At 36.7% G+C, this 19715-nt stretch overlaps 1 protein-coding gene across 17 annotated transcripts in view; it reads right to left on the bottom strand.

Annotated features, from left to right (window-relative positions):
• LOC105452213 (calcium-activated potassium channel slowpoke) overlaps positions 1 to 19715 on the bottom strand; it is a 100094-nt gene that overhangs the window by 48284 nt on the left and 32095 nt on the right. For 9 of the 17 annotated variants that reach the window (XM_011693135.1, XM_011693142.1, XM_011693130.1 and 6 more), the window contains exons 2-6: positions 11672 to 11733; positions 11282 to 11378; positions 10657 to 10920; positions 9593 to 9760; positions 1447 to 1538 (exon numbers count right to left, since the gene is read on the bottom strand). In XM_011693135.1, the coding sequence (XP_011691437.1) occupies positions 1447 to 1538; positions 9593 to 9760; positions 10657 to 10920; positions 11282 to 11378; positions 11672 to 11733 (683 nt within the window). The remainder of the gene's footprint in view (positions 1 to 1446; positions 1539 to 9592; positions 9761 to 10656; positions 10921 to 11281; positions 11379 to 11671; positions 11734 to 19715) is intronic. The other 8 variants (XM_011693131.1, XM_011693141.1, XM_011693132.1 and 5 more) reach the window with 1 other exon arrangement.

Genomic DNA, 19715 nt, shown 5'->3' with positions numbered 1-19715 from the left:
CGTCAGACCGTCATCAAAATAAGAATTGATTACTTAAATAATTCAAACAATTTTGAACGTCTAGAGACTTGTTAAGTTGTTTAAAAAATTAGTATAAAAAAATAATTAGTAACGTGAATTCCTATTCGCAATTATATCTCTCGTGAGTATGTATATTATTTAAAATTGTCAGAATTTAAAGCAGTGATGCGCAGAAAAAAAATTAGCTCGTTGAGTTTTTTCAATGAATACACTCGATGCAAATATATAAAACGAGAGAATGAGACTCAAGGTAATGACGTTGGTACTTGTTAGTGGTTACGCGCGTACCGATTTAAGCCACAGCTGTGCTTTATCGGCTTTAATTCGAGATGGCTATTTGGACTGATACCAAAAAATAAAATCTACTTTTGGTCGTCGCAGATGGCTCAACATTTACCTGGTCACGGATGACCTCCATTCAACATTATGATAATAATAAAATTAATCGACTCTTACGGCGATCATACAACTAATACATGGAATATCTGAATTGATTTTGCATTAGTTTCGATAGTATTTCTTCGACAGCATTGCTAATTCTAAGATATTTAATTCAATTAATATAAATATTTAATGAAAATTTGAAAAATATAATATTGTCAATATTGCAAAAAAGTAGCACAGTTTATCGTATCTTCACGTAAATATTATTTAAATATTAAGCTTCTAATTTTTAATATCTATACATATTTTTAAATCGCGCCTTTCAAATATGCGTTATTACTATCCATGTTTGCTCTAATAAAAATTAAAAAAAATAAAAAAAAGCACATTTACAAATCGCAAATCATACATTTTAACGCTTTCCATCATGCGAAAATATACCCCCGTTACGTTGATCCAGTGCTCGTTACACGAGCAAATACGCAATAGCACCGAATATCGGGATATTTTCGATTCCAAGCGTTTCCACCTTTTCGGGGAGAAACACCACACGCCCATCGTGAAATTCTTTCCTCCTCGTTTTATTCGACCTTTCACCGTGGACGAGAGCCGTTTGATTCATTGGAAAACGAAAGGGAACGCCAACGACGATTATATACCACGCGCGCGCGCCCGCGCGCGGTCGTTATACTCCCGTCAACTCTGTACTTCCAACTGCTGTAAATTTTCATGCATTCATCACAGGTTCTCGAGCTCTTGACGTTCTGCATTAATGTAGAACGATGATGGAACGATGATGAACGTTACCGCGACGGCAGACGTGTATATATGCGAGTGCACGCGTGCAATTTGCGCATCGTGTGCGTGTGCGTGTGTGTGTGTGTGGGTGTATACGTGCGTGATTTGTGTGTATTACACGTGGAGTTCGTTAATTCTTATGAGTAAGTATAAGTATATACATAGACATACTGGAAAAGGAAAAGTAAAATTAATATAGACAAAAGACAGAGGGTTTGTAGGACGTAAATTTGATAGTAATACCTCTTTCCATGCTCCCGCTTGTACTCGCCGCTGTACTTGGACCTACTGCCTACGAGCTCTATTATCTCGGGTATGCTACTAGCAAAAATTGCCTGCAAATAGAAATCATAACTGGAAAACACTATGCGACTACGGATCGTTGAGAAAGCAAACTGGGTCACCTATGTACGGTTGCATTTAGCAGCAGTGCTTCCGCGCCGTATTATGGCGTTAAGTTAGGTGCGTGTTTCGCGTCGGGAAACGGAGTCGGCGGAAAAGGAAGGAGAAACACAGGCGAGAATAGGAGAAAAATGCGAACTGACGGAACAACAATCTACCATACATTCTACGTTTCGTGTTCGGAAAAATGTGCTTAAAAAGTGAAGTGAAAATTGCAATGCTTCTAAAAATATATCAATATCGTCGAACGTGTCTTGGATCGATACGTGGAGAATAACGTGTAGAGTGTGAAAAAGAGTACCTCGCTGTCAATTATGTTAACAAAATTTCCATTTGCATTAATCGATTGTTTTTTTTCAACATTGTACCGACGCAATATTAAATAAAAAAGTTAGAATGTCTAATTATATATTTTGTACACAAATTTTGTACAAAATACATATTTTATAAAGCTGTTCATTAAAAAAAATGCATCAATTTATATTATAATTTAGACAATTATTACATTAATATGTAATAAAACACGGATTTATATAAAAATTGTTTTTTAATTTAATTATTTTTAATTTTTAATATAATTTTTTTGTATTAATATCCCGATAGTAACGATTTAAGTTTAATCAAGTTAAATGAATAATATATTAATGCCAATACATGTATTATCGTGATGTTAATCATTATTTTAGCTGCATTTCAGCACGCATAAAAATCTCGTAAGATCAAAGTCGATTTTAAAAGTCCAAATAATAACAGTGAGATATTTTCTGTCACAATTTTATTTTGTGCCAAAGGGCATTATTATTACTAGGGCATTTTATTACTATTATATTATTCGGTATACTTACATCACGAAGAATTTGTCGCAACCGCGTATAAAATTATCCAGCGTGTATGTTTCAAGTTTTTACTTGTGAGTGTATATGCTTTTGTCTGCAGTATAGGAATATTTAAGCGTGTGAGCACATGAATAAAAGTAGTACAGTAAGCAAGAAAAAATAAATAAATACAGAAAACAGCAGAGGTGTATTTGTAAAAGTTAAGATCAGTATTTTTACATTTGTAGTAGACCAATTTTTATATTCATTCGCTTAATAACAATAAATTGTATTAATACTCTTATTATCGTATTATTTGACTTATTGTTAGTTTACTACAAAGTTTATTAAGTCGCGAATTTTAAACCAAATTTAACCTCTAGAAAATCTGGTAAGATAACGATGATACTTAATACCAATCTTGTAATTCTGCTGTTTACAAATAGAATAAATATTGTATAAAGTATTGAGTAATGTAACAAGATTAAATGTTACAAAGATGTGTGAGAGAGATGCAAGCGATTTTGGTGAAGGGAAGCAGAAAGGAAATTTAACAAATCGGCCTCGCTTCATGCGCGTGTAAAATAAAGGAAGCGCTATTATGTAAATCGTCTATAATGCCGGATGCTATGAGAGAGATATGATCCATCATAAACGATCGATAAGGTCGTGCCGTGTCACGTCACGCCACGTGATTTTGCCATTAATGTAGGCGCTAAAAGTGATTCGCGACTTGGGCGTTTGTGTCGCGAGCTTTATAGACACCAGGCAACTAAAGACACTGCGATCAACGAAATTATCGTGAGAGACAGAACAGCGAGAGAGAGAGAGAGAGAGAGGTGTGTGTCGACACTTTGCGCTCGACATGATGTACGCTCTCAAGAAACAGCCAGGGATAGATATCCTGTAAAGTAGCATGGCGAAGCAGCGAATTGTACGACCGGCGATCACTTCGCCGTGCGTCAAGTACGCGGCGAAGTGAGAACTCGCGTACCGGGGCTCAGAACTTCAGAGATACTTAGTGATATCACGTATTCTGGAATTTAGCAAATAGTATATTAACGTACAATCCTACGAATTGTAATAGATAATATTCGCGAATATATATTATAGACGCTGTATCTTAATAAATTATTCTGAAAGAGAAAGAGAGAGAAAGAGATTATTGAAAACAAAAATTTACTCTTGCACGGGCGTTGAAAATAACAACCAATTTAGGGTTTGTAACCGAACGGCTGTTATAACGGATATTTGTAATAACACTGTAACGCAAACAGTGGACAATATATTAACTTGATGATTTTATGAACAAAATTCTGCATGAATGCATCGCTCATTTGATACATCATTCTAGTTATATAAAATTATATTGAGCTGAGCGCAAATTAGAATACGCATGAATATCATTTGTGATTATTCTCTATTATATTGGAATTATATATAGTTATATATACTGGAAAATAGGTTCAAATTTTAAAACAAGAATATTCAATGCAATTAGTTCAAATAGGACTAATTGTTCTTGTCAAAAGGTGCTTCTCTCTCTGATAAATGCATCAGCAATATATAAAATATTATTTAAGTGTTTACAAAAAACATTAATTTATTCTGAAGCTAACACAAAACTTGTGTTACTATAAAATATAATTTTATTTCCTTTGTAAAACTCTGTAAAAATAAAGTCCTTTCTTTCCAACTCTTTGTGCAATTGGAGACAATTCTCAACTTCATTTCTGTGTTACTTTTAGGTACTCGCGACCGGGACCGAACTCGCAATAAACCGGGAGTCTATCGATCTTTTAGCTTGTCTGAGTTCGTTTAATTTACGGTGGCACGTCGTCTAATTTCGGATTTATTACCGCTCGTGTCTACAGAATATTATACTGGGTTCGGTTAAAAGGGTTCCTCACTCGTCGCACGTTATACAGAGAGACACGTGATATCATACTTTCAGATGAGTGCCAAAGCGTCTTGAAAGTGTTCCAAAAGAACTTTCCCCTTTATATGTGTTACAAGGACATGATTTTTCATTTCCAGCTGACTAATCGATAGACCAAACGATTCGGTTACAAACCTCTCGGAGCAAGTGCACGAAAGTATAATGGACACGAGACGCCACGCATTCTCCACACACTTGAGAATATCTCTTGTAGTGGATGTACAAATTTGCATTAACTTTTATATTCGGATATCAAATGCGTTGAATAAAACTTATATCAATGTGACATAAATTAATGATTTACTGAGAAATTTAATGAAACAGAAGGTAATAAATGAAAAGTGTAAGTAAATTCGCGATTGTATTTGAAATATTAATATAGCTAACGCATTTATTCAGAATTACATAATTAATAAATACAATATAAAATGCAATAATTAAATGTTTTATTAAATTAATAATAAAAATTAATCTTTATTTTAACTTTTCATAAATTTGTATAAATAAAATATACAAGTTTGTTATAGACAATCAAGCTCTATATTAAATTACTGATTTGTATAAATATAACTAAAAATATTTGATGGAACAATGATGGATAATTTATATTCTGTTCATGTTCTGTAAAGACAACTTGATTCAATTTTTTCATTACCGCTGATCTGGTACTGCCAATTCGAAGGAAAGTCTTAAAGTCAATCGTGCGGATACTCCACATTTCAAGAATTGTTCTCTAACGAAGTTTACAACGCGCCATTTAAAATCGATAGAAAGACAAAGTGGCATCTCCTGTCCCGTAATACAATAAAACTATATTACTTTGTGTAGCTTTCGCTCTTTATCGGGAAGACGAAAAACGAAGCGAACGTTCCCAGTATAATAGCGAAACAGATGAACCATTGCTACGACGGTTAAGTCTCGCGTTCAACCTTGACATCTTGTCGTAATCGGAATTCGCCGACAATAACATACGGCCGACAATTCGGAAAAATAAAGTTCAAGCGGTCAGAATAATATCTTACGTCATAATATGAGCAGCGTATCAGCGTCGCAGAAAGTATACATATACAGACAGAATGTGAAGAGTCAAAGATCAAGCGCGTACAAACACCAATGTTTCATCGAAGCCATTGGGCCTCGTGCTCTTCGAGAGAGATATAAAGTTGATATGAAAAGATTTACAACAATCACAAGAACCTCGAATCTCTGATGTGGCTAGTAAGTTCAACAAGATAATCATATTTTTTGTAAATCAACCTACATTTTTTTTTGTTTCAAATCAGAACTTACTTATCTAATCAAATATTGCCATATCGCGTAAAAGATGCAGAATTAATTTGGCAAAATTTTCACTTTACTTTTTTAAAGAGTTACGCGATTGAAATTTAATTATTTGGTTGATCCTCTTAAATCTTAATTACAAAATAATTACGAAATTGGGATTATTAACTTTACATCAATTGTATAAATATTTATAAGAAAAAGTTAAAAATTTTAAAAATTAAAACATTTATGTAGCTTTGTAAATAACTTTTTTCTTTAATAAGAGCATTGTTCATGAGTTTTACCCGTGTGCTTCAGTAGTATAGAACGAGATTTATGAAATTCCATTGCTTCAAGTTTCGAGGCTCCTTATAGTAATAGAAGTCCTTTCAGTACTCGCTAATGTTGTGAAAAAATAAGTTCGCAGCATATACCGCAGCGTTCACATGGCAAGCCGAATCGATCGTATCCGAGTGATCGATTCGCCGCATTATTAGCTACAAATGATTCTTCGAAGAGAAAAGATAGACAGTGGCTGTAGCAAAACTCGTAGAACCAATTTAAGCCGTAAGATAGAGAGAAAGGGAGAAAGATCGACAGAGACAGAGAAAGAGAAAGAAAGAGAAAGAGAAAGAGAGAGAGAAGAGAGAGAGAGAGAGAAAGAGGAAAAAAGAAAAAGAGAAGGAGTAATATATGCTTCCAATAGCTACGATGTGTCGTACAAATACGCATGATCGCAATTAACTTCTTTCACCATCTCGCGTAACACCGGAATCGGCAGGCTCGAGCGCGAGCAATTATAACAAATAAATCTGATGCAAAATGCGGTTCGATGGAAACGAAATGTTGGCTTTGCTAAATGCCTCAGCTGCGTTTTTGGAAACTACGTCTATACTATGTAATCGTCTTGATTAAAATTTTATTAAATTTTGTAACAAAAGTACGAGTAATATCGGAAGAAATCGTTCTAATAGAACGAATTAATCTACGAATCAACTATTACGGATCTGTTGCGGTTGAGTTATTATAATAAAACAAATCGCATTTCATAAAATTGCCCGATTACAATGCGCAGATAAAAATACGAAAATGTTTCAAATAATTCTACATATACAAATTTTTATTTGAGACACTTGGAACAGTCTTTGTGCATTCTGATCTATTTTATTTAAAAGCTTTTTCTTTTAATTATAGAATATGAGCGAGCAGGTATGAAATCACATAACATCGAAATCCATCATGATTTTTATATGCTGAGATTCCGCTTTTTTAACAATTCTATCAATATTCTATTGACAATGCAAAGTATTTCAGAAAGTTTTTCTTTGAGACAACTTAGATCAGACTATGAAATCACGAACAAAATTATATTCAATATTGGAGATAAAATATTTTTCTGCGCTTTATAACTTGTGTGCAAGTTGTCAGAAAAGGAGGCATTGACTAGATTGAATGCAATCTTTTTGTTCCGATAGTAATTTATCCTACAAAATTTGGACAGCATTGCGAAATTTTCTGTGTCTCTCTTTCTTTAAAATTATATATTATATTACCTGCATATTTAAGCTAATCGAAGAGATTTTCAAAACTTTTTGTATAATGAATGTTTTGTATGGTTTAAAGACAATTTTATTACAAATGAAATGTCAGATGATTCCGATAAATATATATGATATACGTATAATAAGGATATTGAGGCATAAGGCAGAGGTAGCCAATATCTTTGTCTTCTCGTCTCTACTGTCATAGCTAAAATTTCGAACCGGATAACGGTTGATCCAAGTTGCCGCGAACTACTTCAAATGACAATAGGAAATTTTTTTGCGTTTTCGATGTATATATACGTACAAGTTACAGGAAGTGGGAAATATGTTTTAGATAGATTTTGAGCGATTTTCGAGAAAAGGAGTGAAGCTGCCGAATGTAACTTAAGTTAGTCTCTTTAAGCTTCGTCGTCATACCGCGATAAAGGCTTAATTTGTGATAATTTTTTTTTACTGTGTCATAAGGATTTTTCAATTCTTATGGCACAAAACATGTCTAATTGATTGACCACTGATCAAAAACTAAAAACAAACTATATTATTATAGATCATATTTTTTTTGCTCACATATTTTCTTTAGTAATTAAAATATAATTACGTATTATAAGCATTTACGACATATCTTTCCACGTGGAATGATTTAAACCGTTATGCGTGAGCAAACTTATTCTGTATCAGAACTTCACGTATGTCGAGTGTACCGTACTTTCGGATTTATGTTCTCTCCAAATAATCAGTGTTATCTTAAATAATCTACGGTGAGCTGCGGACAACATAAACGTTAGCCTGGACGCGTTTCCGACGGACGTTTGAACGGCGATGCTCGCGTTTAGGAGACAAAGATACGACGCTCGTCTTCGAGAGAACTCCAAGAGCAGACTGTTATCCGTGACCAGATCGTGTACGCAAGGTTCACGTGAACGATCGATAAGCCGCGCACGTACACAAATACGTACAATAGGTGTACGCATAAAAGACGGCAATGCGCGCATCGACGTTCAAACGGATCGATCGATTCGAGCATAACGAGCGGCACCGTTCTCCGCCGTTGATTTCTGCCCCAAAAAGCCATTTTCGCGTGACATCGACGGAAGTGTTATTTCAATAGCGCTACAACCGCGCGTTTTCCTTTGTCCCGAGTTGCGAAGCCAGAAAGTTCAAGAAGTGGGGTAAATTCGCGATAAAAGCTCTAAATATGTCCATTCAGTAAACATACTTGTCGTTCAAGCTTTATCTCTTGGAAACGTGAATCAGCGAAGTTATATTAATGTTTACCGTTAAAAATATACACGTAGACACCATACTATAGTGGCGTTTTTAAAGCGCGTAAAAATTCACTAATTAAAAAACTCCATGACTGTATCAACGAGCAAAAGCAAAGGAGTTTTCTTTTTCATCTGGAGAGCACTCGCTTCTTTTATATTTTTAATTTCTTTCAATTCTTAATCTGAGACGTCACAAGATAAAAATTTGATCAATGAAAAATTTCACAGTGCATTACAAACAATTTCCCAATGAATTGTTCTTCCATCGGACTGTTCTCGGTATTTCGCGATGCAGGAGGATCAACGGCCGGAGAACACCGTACACCCGAAGTATTCACCGTCTCGCGACTCGGGGGACACGTAAATCTGAGGCCGCCGTTCGTCTTGCCAATCGTTCCGCTCTGCTATACGAGCCTTGGCAAAACTAGCGGCACCTGCAGTTAGACGAAACGAGCTATGCGAAATGCCGAACAGCGAAAAGCGAAATGCCCTGCGGTACTTTGAGATTTCTCGGGATAAGAAAGGAAGATACGCGGAGATTCGGCGGAAAGACAAGTCAAGCGAAAAAGCTTCTCGCGGGCGCACGCAAAAAGAAAAAAGAACTAATACCCCAGATCGATATGACAAGAGAATTTCGTATGTCACAGATTTTCGGCTTTTTCTTCGCGTTGTACATTCAAAGGAATCAATTCGATATAATATAGAAGAAAAGACGTTTCGCTCATTTCGCAAAGCTCGTGTAATAATTTTATTCGTCGCAAAAAGAGAGATCCATAGAAAAACACAATGGACGACACTTTTCCACTTTCGAGAATAGAGATTTATTTATATTTATTTACTTCACATAAAATTAAATTATACTCTATTCTGCTTTTCTTAAATTATAACTATCGTTACGTGGAGAATTTAATTATATACACGTCGTACAAAATGTCGTTTTTAAAAACGCTAAACTGCGCTTATCTATGGAGCAACCAAATCATGATGGGAAAATCATTTATCAATAGCGTAAAAAACGGGGGAACGCGTTTTCGAGAATCACGCAATCATTGATCGGCATATTATACGCGGTATAGAAGGCTCTGTAAACCGACGTACGTAAACGTTAGAGTAAACGGTTCGACTATACGCTTGAGATTTGAATACACAAAAATAACTTACCAAACCGACGAGTAGAAAAAATACTAGGAATGTGCGGCCGAGGACCGTCTGGCAGTAAACGTCGCCATATCCTACCGTGGACATCGTCACGATCAGAAAGTACACACAGGTCCAGTACGGAAGCTTTTGTGGGTTCGAGAAGTCGAAAGGGTCCCCTGAGTTTTCAAGCTGCGGGCATGATGTTATTACGTTTAGGACCGTCCTCGCGCGGTGTCAAGAGTGAAATTGCGGTCTATATTGGTTAAGTCATAACCATAAGCTTTTAGTACCGCGCAATGGTATAAGCGCGGAACGTCCGAGAAACGAATCTCTCGGATTTCTGCATATATAGGTCCTGGGAGACATGTGTGTTTGTGTGTGTGTGTGAGTCGTAAAAAATATATATTATTGAGTAAATAATATATATGAAGATATATTTTTCTATTTTTTATCATAAAATACTCAAATCGCATAGAAATTGTAAGAAAGAATTATAAATCCGAGAAATATAAGGATAATAGTTTTATTGTTATTTTATAATAATTTTTCATGACATTTATTGATGGGATTGACTCTATATTTGATTTTTACTATCACATTATTACTATCGTATCCATTCATTATTTCTTTTTATTCAGTTATATTTAAATATATTCCAATTCACTAAAAGATTATTCTTATCACTTTGTCAAAAATTATTTTTGTTTATTATTAAAATTATTATTTATTGAAAAATTATTAATTTTCGTATTTCTCGACTTCCTGTACATCTCTGAAAAGGTACATACGCATGACCAAATTCGGTTTTATACATTGATTATTATAAAAGAGTGTAGAGAAAAAAAAAGTATAATTAATTCAAAGTTACATGTGTATGTAATAAATTTTACATCGCATGTATATTGAGATGTGATGTTTTATTTTGAAATTAATAGTGAATATGTTAAGAGACTTAAATTCTTTGTTATTGAGAACTGTATTTTCTGTAATTATAATAAGAACTCAAGATAATTAGTAGAATATTTGTAGTGAATTGCTTTTTAAACATTTGAAATAATTGAGTACAAAAGAATTATAATACTCACCAAATGAATGATGCCAGCAGCGGTTAACCAGACCGAAATGAAGATGGAGACGAGTTGAGCGAGACGAATAGAGCTCGATGTCTTTAGAACGTTAAGGTACTGGAGGATGTCAGGGACCGTCATCAGTCGTAGGGCTCGGAGGAACCTCAGTCCGATCCACGTCCGATCGAGATATATCGACACGAAGGACGGTGGTATCGTAAAGTAGTCCACGAACGAATACATTTCCAACATGAACCACAGCTTGTCACTGGCGGCGATAAACTGCGAAAATCGTAAGAGAAATAACATCGACATGCGTACATTTAAATTAAAAAAAAATTAATTGGACCATTATATTTCATGTAAAGAACTCCAGAAAAATTTCCGTAAAATACAAGTATAAATACAATAGTTTATATCTCGTACAAAGCGCATTTAATTATTAAGTTTAAAATTATTTTTTAAATGTTCCAAATTTTAATAAAAATTTATAAACTTTTCTTTTTAAGAAATTCATCGAGATGAAAAAAATTGACGCGTATTTTTATACGGCAGAATTTTGTGCAGAACATGCATTTTATCTGTAATCTTAATGTTAGCTGAAAAGTTCATTGACAGACGGAAAATGGATGATCTTACTTACGCGTATAAAAAAGTAGACCATAAAAAATATATTGAAAGCTAAGTCTATCTGCTGAGTAATGTTGTTGCTCCACTTCTGGCAACGCTCCACCACTTCGCTGTAACATAAAAGCACGAGATTGCGGATGTTAGGTCAGCATCTCTTATGAACTCACGCGAAGGTCTCGGTCTTAAAAAAAGCAACGCTGAAAGGGCGACTAAAATAGCAGCGATTAAACTAGCGATTATCGCCGCGCCCTTAATTAAACACCGCAAGAAAAAAAAAACACAAAGTGTCGTATTATAATATTACCAATACTGCGCGAGAATAAAAACAATATGCATGAATGTTTGTGATAAACTTGAAAGCTATACGCATTAACACACTCGCCGTCGAAGTCTTGCTACTCACCTGGAGGCATCGATGAAGTATATTATAAGCGATGCTATACTGAGAATGAAAACTAACACCACCTGAAACAGACAAGAAGTCGCATCGTGAGAAAACATTTTCTTTCTTTTCAACACAATTATCATAAAATGTACAAATGTTTCATAATTTTTTTATTGTGTTTTCCCGAAAAAAAAAATAAAGCAATCGCCTCTTTACAGCTTTAAATAATTTCTTTGAAAGACATGACGTGCCTTACTCCTCGAGTTCAGTTTACCAATTTCATGTCAAGATCGACATAGCTAAATGTAATCAAAGTTGCGCCGCCGGAATAACATTCGCGAAAGCTCGTAACTTGAATGAGTGTCTCATATGTTGTCGTCCGCGCGATCTATTCTCATTAGATGGTATCGCTTTATTTCCGATACGACGCACGCCAGCCTCGTGTATCGCAAAGTCCAACCGATAACTGTCAGCAAATGTGAAGTAACGTTTATGACAAGCGCCAAGATGCCCCCCGTACTCGACGCTGCCGTGTCGGAGCATATATAGATATTGGTGGTTACCCGCGAATATTATTAACGATCGCTGTAACGTCAAATTACCTCCAACGACTTTGAAGTTGCGCAAATTCTCGCGAACAAATGCACTAATGACCTGATTAAATCCCTCGTTAGACGATTAGCACTGATCACCCATCGTCATCGAGGACAAGCGGTTAATTAAATGGCCGCGGTAATTTGTGCAGTCGCGGCGGTAATTCGGTAACTCGGGCGCTATTTAATCAGAAATATTCACAATTGCGCGCATGATGAATTGTTACGTTAAATAAAATGCAAAACGACGATATACGCTCGGCACGTGTATCGGAAAATAATATTGCACCACAAGCAATCGAGATCCGGTATTGTTAAATGGCGCTCTTCGGCGGCGCGTATAGAAAACAAACGTCATTTAAAAATTAGTAAGAACGGAATTTTCATCTCTCGCCAGAGAGATTTATTATTGTTTTAGCGGGTGATAAAAACGCGAGTCGCGTAACCCCGATTGAATCCCGAGCATCCAGGGTCTATTTCTCGCGCGCGAGGTATATTTAGGTATGCATCGCACAGACACAAAATTGCGAGCTGCGCAGCCACGCCTGTACATAATTATTGTAAACAATGGCTAGGTCCAGCTCAATGATCGTATGCATGTAAGCGCGCGATGCGTGCGCCAAACACAAGATCGATGAGCGTCCACATACAACAGAATTGAATTGTGCCGTGAATCCATTAACACTCTGGCGATCCTTATTAACCCCCGTGTTGAGAGGACATCCAAAACGACAGCTCTCGATATTTGATGTCTAACAATTCTGATAAATTATTGACAAATTAAATGATTAGATGAAGAATGCGAAGCGGCTAAATAAAATATTGATTGAATCACTTATATATCTTTGAATTGTATTATATTCTGAGAATTTTTCTAACATTACGCGAGAAAATTCATCGATGCTTGTGTAGCTCACACTTACACAAAAATAGCGAATAATTTCCATGTTACGAGACGATAATATCTATTCTATGAGTGATTATCGATACCTACATTTTATTACAGCATATTTCATCTTTCCTACATCCGTATTACAGTTTCTTTGTTATTCCCGGAAAAATAATATACATTCACATTGTTAGAACTATAAAATTTGTAAAGAAGATAAATAGATCTGTGGATAGATAAAATAGATGAATAGATAGAATGACAGATGATAGATAAAAGGTACAAAAAGATAGCGCGTCGAAAACGCATTCAAATTTAATATTAAAATATAAACGGTGCTTTACAATTAGTTAAAATTCTTTTTAAAAGTTAATGTTAAATTCGGCATAATTTTGATGCATAATTTATTTAATCCATTGAATTCTCTACAATGTAATACGTATATTGTACATATTGTACATATGAAAGTTAAAAAGAAAGTCTGTATTGAGAATTAATAATTTATGTCATTTTTCTTATTAGTTACAGTATTAAAATTATGAGAAAAAGATATTAATTTTTCAGAGAATATTCTATTTTGCACTATTAGATCAACATATCATTGTGAGCATTTCTTCAAAAGCTACTTTAAGAAAGACGATATTGCAGCGACGTGTCAGCGCACGTGTAATTTCCCTATCAGACTACTTTGCAACTACTTTGTACTAGCCACGTATAGCGTACTTCCCGTGAATTCTCTTTTATATATCTGTTTAAAGGAAGAGAGACGAGAAGATAGAGCGTCGGCGTAAACTAATTACAAAGAGGAAAGGGAACGCGAGGGAGTGAGAGGACAAAAAGAGAAAGGGACAGAAAGATAAAGCGAGAAGTTGGACCTACCAACATACCGCGTGATATTCCTGACGCGTCGGTCTCATGAGAGCGAAACTCTATACATAGTCACCGCTCGAAAATAGACAGTAGGTGCGGCCCTCGGCGGAACGATGTGGAGAGACGAAGCGGGAGAAGGGTAGTCACGAAAAGAAGAACGAAGTAGGGAAGAGAGAGAAAGAGAGAGAAAGAGAGAGCGGACGGCTATAATACCGTGGAGATAGTGCAATAACAGGAGCCAAACACAAAAGCGGCGGAAGAGAAAAGAGGAAGAAGCGGAGCTTTCTGAGAAAAAGGGGCAACGACCCCGCGAGTCTTGTGGATCTCGTGGATTCGCGACACATTCGAAATCGCAAGCTCCCCCGAGATGCACTCCCTTTTTTTTTACGGTTCGAATTATTTTTAACCCGTCCCGTTTTTCGCCGCGTTGCGGAAATCACGCGGGGAACGGGCTCGGTGAGGCTCGCGTTTCCGTGTTGGCCGGCAGGCGAGCATTAAAGTTCAGGGTTATCGCGCGCTAAAGACCGTAATAAGAAGCCTTGTGCTACTCGCCTCTCTCCCCCTGCGAGCCAACGAACTACCGCCTTGTCATCGATTTAAGCCCTTATCAAACCTGTCGTGCTCCTAACGACCGTTACGGCAAATTGACTTGATAAACGGCCGCACCACGCGAAATTACTAGACGGCGGTGTTTCCGTAAAGCAGCGCGTACCCGCCCATCTCCGCGAACTGAACAATTCCCTGGACGCCGCGCTAATAACTCGTTTGATATTCTACGGGATAATGGCTGGAATCGTTATTACAATAAGAATATTTCATGTATAGGGGTCGTTTTCTCTCCCTCCCCGAGAAACCGCGATCCATTATCCGTGGGATTTTCAACACGCAAGGACACCCAAAAACAATCCTGCGTTCTTTTTTTCACGAATAACAAGAGTCCACATCAAATAAAGCGTCGCTTCAAAAACGCGCGCGACTGAAAAACAGAAAATTCTGACAAGTTTTTCACTGCAAGTGTCCAAATAAATAGCAGAGCGTTCATTTCAACAAGTTCCACAGTCTCTTCTTGTTCGACATTGTTTGCACTTAGAATAAGTTATTCTCTTCTTTATCAACAACAAAGAAATAACATATAATATTTTGACATTAATTTAATTTGTTTAATTAACTGGCGAACAAAATTTTTATTAATAATTCTAACGCATTCAAATGGAACAGCTTAAATTGTCGCGCCGATGTAGTGATTAGAATATAAACTTTATTTTCAGATTAACAAAATATAATTCGAGAATCGATTATCGTTAATAAAAAGTATAAAATCACGATAAAAGATGACAATATAATTTTACTTTTCTGAAAACATTCATATAATTTAAATGTATAGTCTATCTATACAGACTGCTTCTATTCTATTTACAATATAAATATTCAGTCATATTTTAATTTGTATTTCACATGTTATATGAATGTTATCAAAGCTTGTAATAATTTCACACTGGTTACGTGTAACATAGCGTGTTTCAAAAAGAATTAAGCTAAAGTAGGACGAACGATTAATGGCTTTCATACTTCGTTAAAATCGCTGTTGCAACCTACTATATTGATATAAATATTTCCGCTTCATATACACATATGTACGTTGTATTCGCGTTATATTACGGAAAGTATTACGGCACGTAAATAAATTAGATTACAAGAAAGAAAGGGTTTTATCACGCACCCGAAATTACTGTGAGTCAGCCGACGCTCACAAAAGAAAATCGATAAACCGTTAACATAAATCGTTGTTTGTAGTAGACAATAAGGTATTTCTCGATATTTTATTATAGAAAATAATTCTACGCTCTTTTAATTTTGAATAATTGAGGTTAAGTAAATTTAACGTAAAAATTGTTTACAACAATATTTAATTTTTAATGTTGTAAACTTTTATATAATAACTTCCACTTAATTTTAATGTAAAATAACTGTTATGTTAGTTACTTAAACTGGCAATTTTTTACTTTTTAATTAATTTTTTTACTTTTCAATTAATATCCCATTTTACACGAATGGAGCAATTCTAGATTAAATTACTAAGATACAGAAGTAAAAAATGGATAGATCGCGATGCCGATGGCTTTCTGATGAAATTTCCGTAAAGCCGAAATCGATTTCAAATTTATTAAAGGCTTTGTGACTTGGTACGCTATCTCGGATACACCGTGCAGGGAAACCAAGTTTACGGATCTACGATATCTCGAACTTGATGAGCTCATATAAACGTGACACCGTATCGGTCTCTCGGACACCGGATTTACGAGAAACTTTTATTATGTTTGCGCCGAGAGAAAAAGACAGAGAGTATCCCGCTAGGCGGAAGATCCGTGGATAAGCGATAGCGCCAAGAGTGCAACGGTGCAAAAATAGAGATCGTCACGGAGAAAGAGAGACAGAAGGAGAGAGAAAGTGAGAGAGAAGCATCTCTCGTATATTCTCCCATATTTATAACGATAAGTGAGGCAAAGAGCGTAGAAAAATTCAAGGCAGTCGCGAACGCGAAGTCGATGCGCCGCCAACCAGGTGGACGCACGTAAAATGCCGCAATTTGTCGGCCGGGGAGTCCCCGCGCAGGAGGGGGGCGAGGATATGGTACACGTACACGTAGCATAAATAAATAAAAAGGCATAGCTTATGTGCCCTGCCGACCGATCGATTTCACCGGTTGGCTTCGTTCCAGATACTCCCTCGTTAGATTTTCGAACAATTTCACTACGCGTCGCGCGAAACTTATGCCTGCCGTTGCTGGCGGGCGGCACGGGGTCGGGACACAAGTGCGGTTATCTCGCATTAACGAGAAGCGGTCAACTTTTCGTTAACCGACCGAAAGAAGTTTGACCTGGCGAGTCAGGCACTGGTCTTGTCGCGTGTAAGAATCGTCACAAAAATCGCCACGTTCAGTTCCGCCACGGAAATTTGTTTTCGTACGTTAGTGTCTCTTCGCCGTTGCTCCCAATACTGTTGACGTCATTCGGACTTGTGAAACACTGGTTGTCGGTTTTTATATATTAGATACTGTTATTTTTATCGTTTCGTGGTACGTGATATAACAAGCACATTTTTACGATATATTAAATCGAACTTGATATTCGTTAAAATGGCTTGGCATTATCGCGAATAATTTCCGGATCGTATTACGTTATAAAAACTTGGCTTTCAAATGCGATAAGATTCGTGTGTTAATTTTCTACAATATTCCAGCAATACTTTTTAGTTATCTTCTGGTAAAAGTAAATTTCTAATTCATAAAACACATTTTTCTCTAAATACGTATAATTTTCTTTTTCTTTTTTTCTAAATATCGATTAATTATTCCGTGTGTAATTCAATCCAAAATTATACATTAACGTTAATATTTTTTTGAAATAGCTATAAAATTTCTAGTAATATTTTTATCATCGATGTTTTATAAAATTTCAAAAAAGCATTATTTCCGTATATTGAATTGATTCTTAAAAATCAATTTCCCATAGCCGATCAATTTATTGTAGTAAATTGATTTTTAAAAAGCCATTAAAAAAGTATCAACCAAACCGTAGCGCCAAACCTCAGCTTTTCTTTTCTCGTTAGGGGCACGGCGATCCAAAAAGAATTGCATGCATACCAGTATATTAGTATACATAATTCCTCACGCGCGCGCTACAATAATAAAATGCACTCCTTACTCCCCTCGAGTATCGGAGAAGCAGAAGCACGAGGAATATTTCGACGGAATAATTCAGACGTGTGATTCCGAAATGTTGCTTCCCGAAATTCGAAGAGTGTCCTACCGGAAATCGACGTTCGTTCGACATCCGGCGGAAATACGCGCGATAAGAAAGTGTGGCTCGCAGCGAAGCGCCGTGTCCAATTTCGCTACGTCTTGCGTGCACACGTCGTACGTGTGCCCCACACGCGGTCCGCAAATGCGCACGTATGTACACGCTTGCAGAAGCGCGGCCCGGGTCTCCGGATGCATCGTTCCAGCATGCAGCACTACGGCCGGTGTGCCGCTGTGCCTGCACTATGGAAGATCTGGGTCATCCGAAAACGGTTGCAGGGGCCGTGCCGGGGGAGAAGGGGAGGGAATTTCTCGTTTCGTTTTCTCCGAAAAATCATGCGGGCGGGACGAGAGCGAGAGAGATAGCGTATCGTCTTTGCGAGAGCGTCTTTCGCGAAATTCACCGGAATTTCCGAATCGGCACAAAGGAAATTTGAACGAACGAACGAGTCACCTAATATTCCGAAAAATTCGCTTGGCGGGTAAAGTGGGTCGCGCGCGAAGTAAAAATTATTACTCTGTCCGGAGAATAATAAAGTGCAGCGTATATAAACGGATATATACCGGATATATTCTCTACATTAAATTGTCACGAGTGTTAAATGGTTTTACCAGTGTCTCGTACCGCTAACTCCTATCGCGCTGACTTTGTAAGATCGATTCCAAGTGTATTTAAAGGAAGAGACACATTGCTTGAGATTTTATTTCTTCTTTTAGCAAGAATACTTATCGGTGAATAATAAAATAAAATAGCCGTTTGGACTACAAAATCATTTATTTTTAAAAATAATATTTGCCTTTTTTAAAAATTAAATAACTAAAATTTGTGATTCATGATACGAATTACCATTTTAAATACATAAATGGTTTACCTTAAACTTTGAGTTTTTTTTATACAAATATATAATGTATTTTCTCTCTCTCTCTCTCTCTCTCTCTCTACATTTTTTTATATTTTAAGTTAGTAAATGGACCCCAAAAAAGAGGGAAAAGATTGTACAACACGAAAACAACCATTGCTATTTCAAGCATGTAAATTGACTGTCGCAAAATTAGCAGTTAATTAGCGCTAATTAGGCTATTACTCCTAGATACGTATTGCTGTGATAGCGACGGAGAGACCATAGTTAAATAGCTGTCAGCCACATAAACGACTTACTACGTACTGGTGACGGATACCGAGCAGTCCCATCGTATTCTACTCATTCTGTGCAGACGGTTGAATATGCATCCTTCGGATAATAGTGTCGGGAATATTGTGATCCCGTTAGAATTGTAAGAGGTGCGAGGATGGATACCTCACGCGAGTATATAATGCCCGAGGAACTGTTCCCGAGCGTTCTCGGATAGTTATACAGTCAGATCATAAATATTCACGACAGTCGCGTCATCAATGGCAAACAATATTTTTCGAATGTTAAGAAGACGGTTTTCGTTGTTGCAAGAGTCTGGCTTTGGTTAATTGCTTCCCGCATGAGAATAAGATTCCTCCGTTCCGGCCGTCTGCACCGAACGCGACGGGCGACGGGCTGAAAATAGTGCACTACTTCATAACGCAGTGAGTCACGCGTTAATATATGTATAGGCATAGCCAGATCGAAACTCGCGATACACGCCTATAGTGTCTCCGCGCAACGCACCGCGTGAATTCTCGCGGAAATTGCCCAAACGCATCGCTCCGATTTCTCTTCTTTTCTGTCTCTCCTCGTCTTTTTTTTTTTTAATCCAACGACAATTCTCAGAATTTCCTCGCGCTTGACAGCGACGCGGTGATAATTGTGCCACGCGCGTATTGTGGAACATTTTTTTATTTATCTAGAAGCCGAGATAGGTACTTATGTACGGCGTCGATTCAATGACGGATGAAAGAGCGTGACACGTACGTACGTACGAGGATGCTACCTCTCACCG

Source organism: Wasmannia auropunctata, unplaced genomic scaffold (genome assembly GCF_000956235.1).
Source record: "Wasmannia auropunctata unplaced genomic scaffold, wasmannia.A_1.0 LD336036.1, whole genome shotgun sequence".
Classification (NCBI taxonomy): domain Eukaryota; kingdom Metazoa; phylum Arthropoda; class Insecta; order Hymenoptera; family Formicidae; genus Wasmannia; species Wasmannia auropunctata.
The sequence above is the reverse complement of the archived record's forward strand: the minus strand, read 5'-3'. Positions and strand labels throughout refer to the sequence as shown.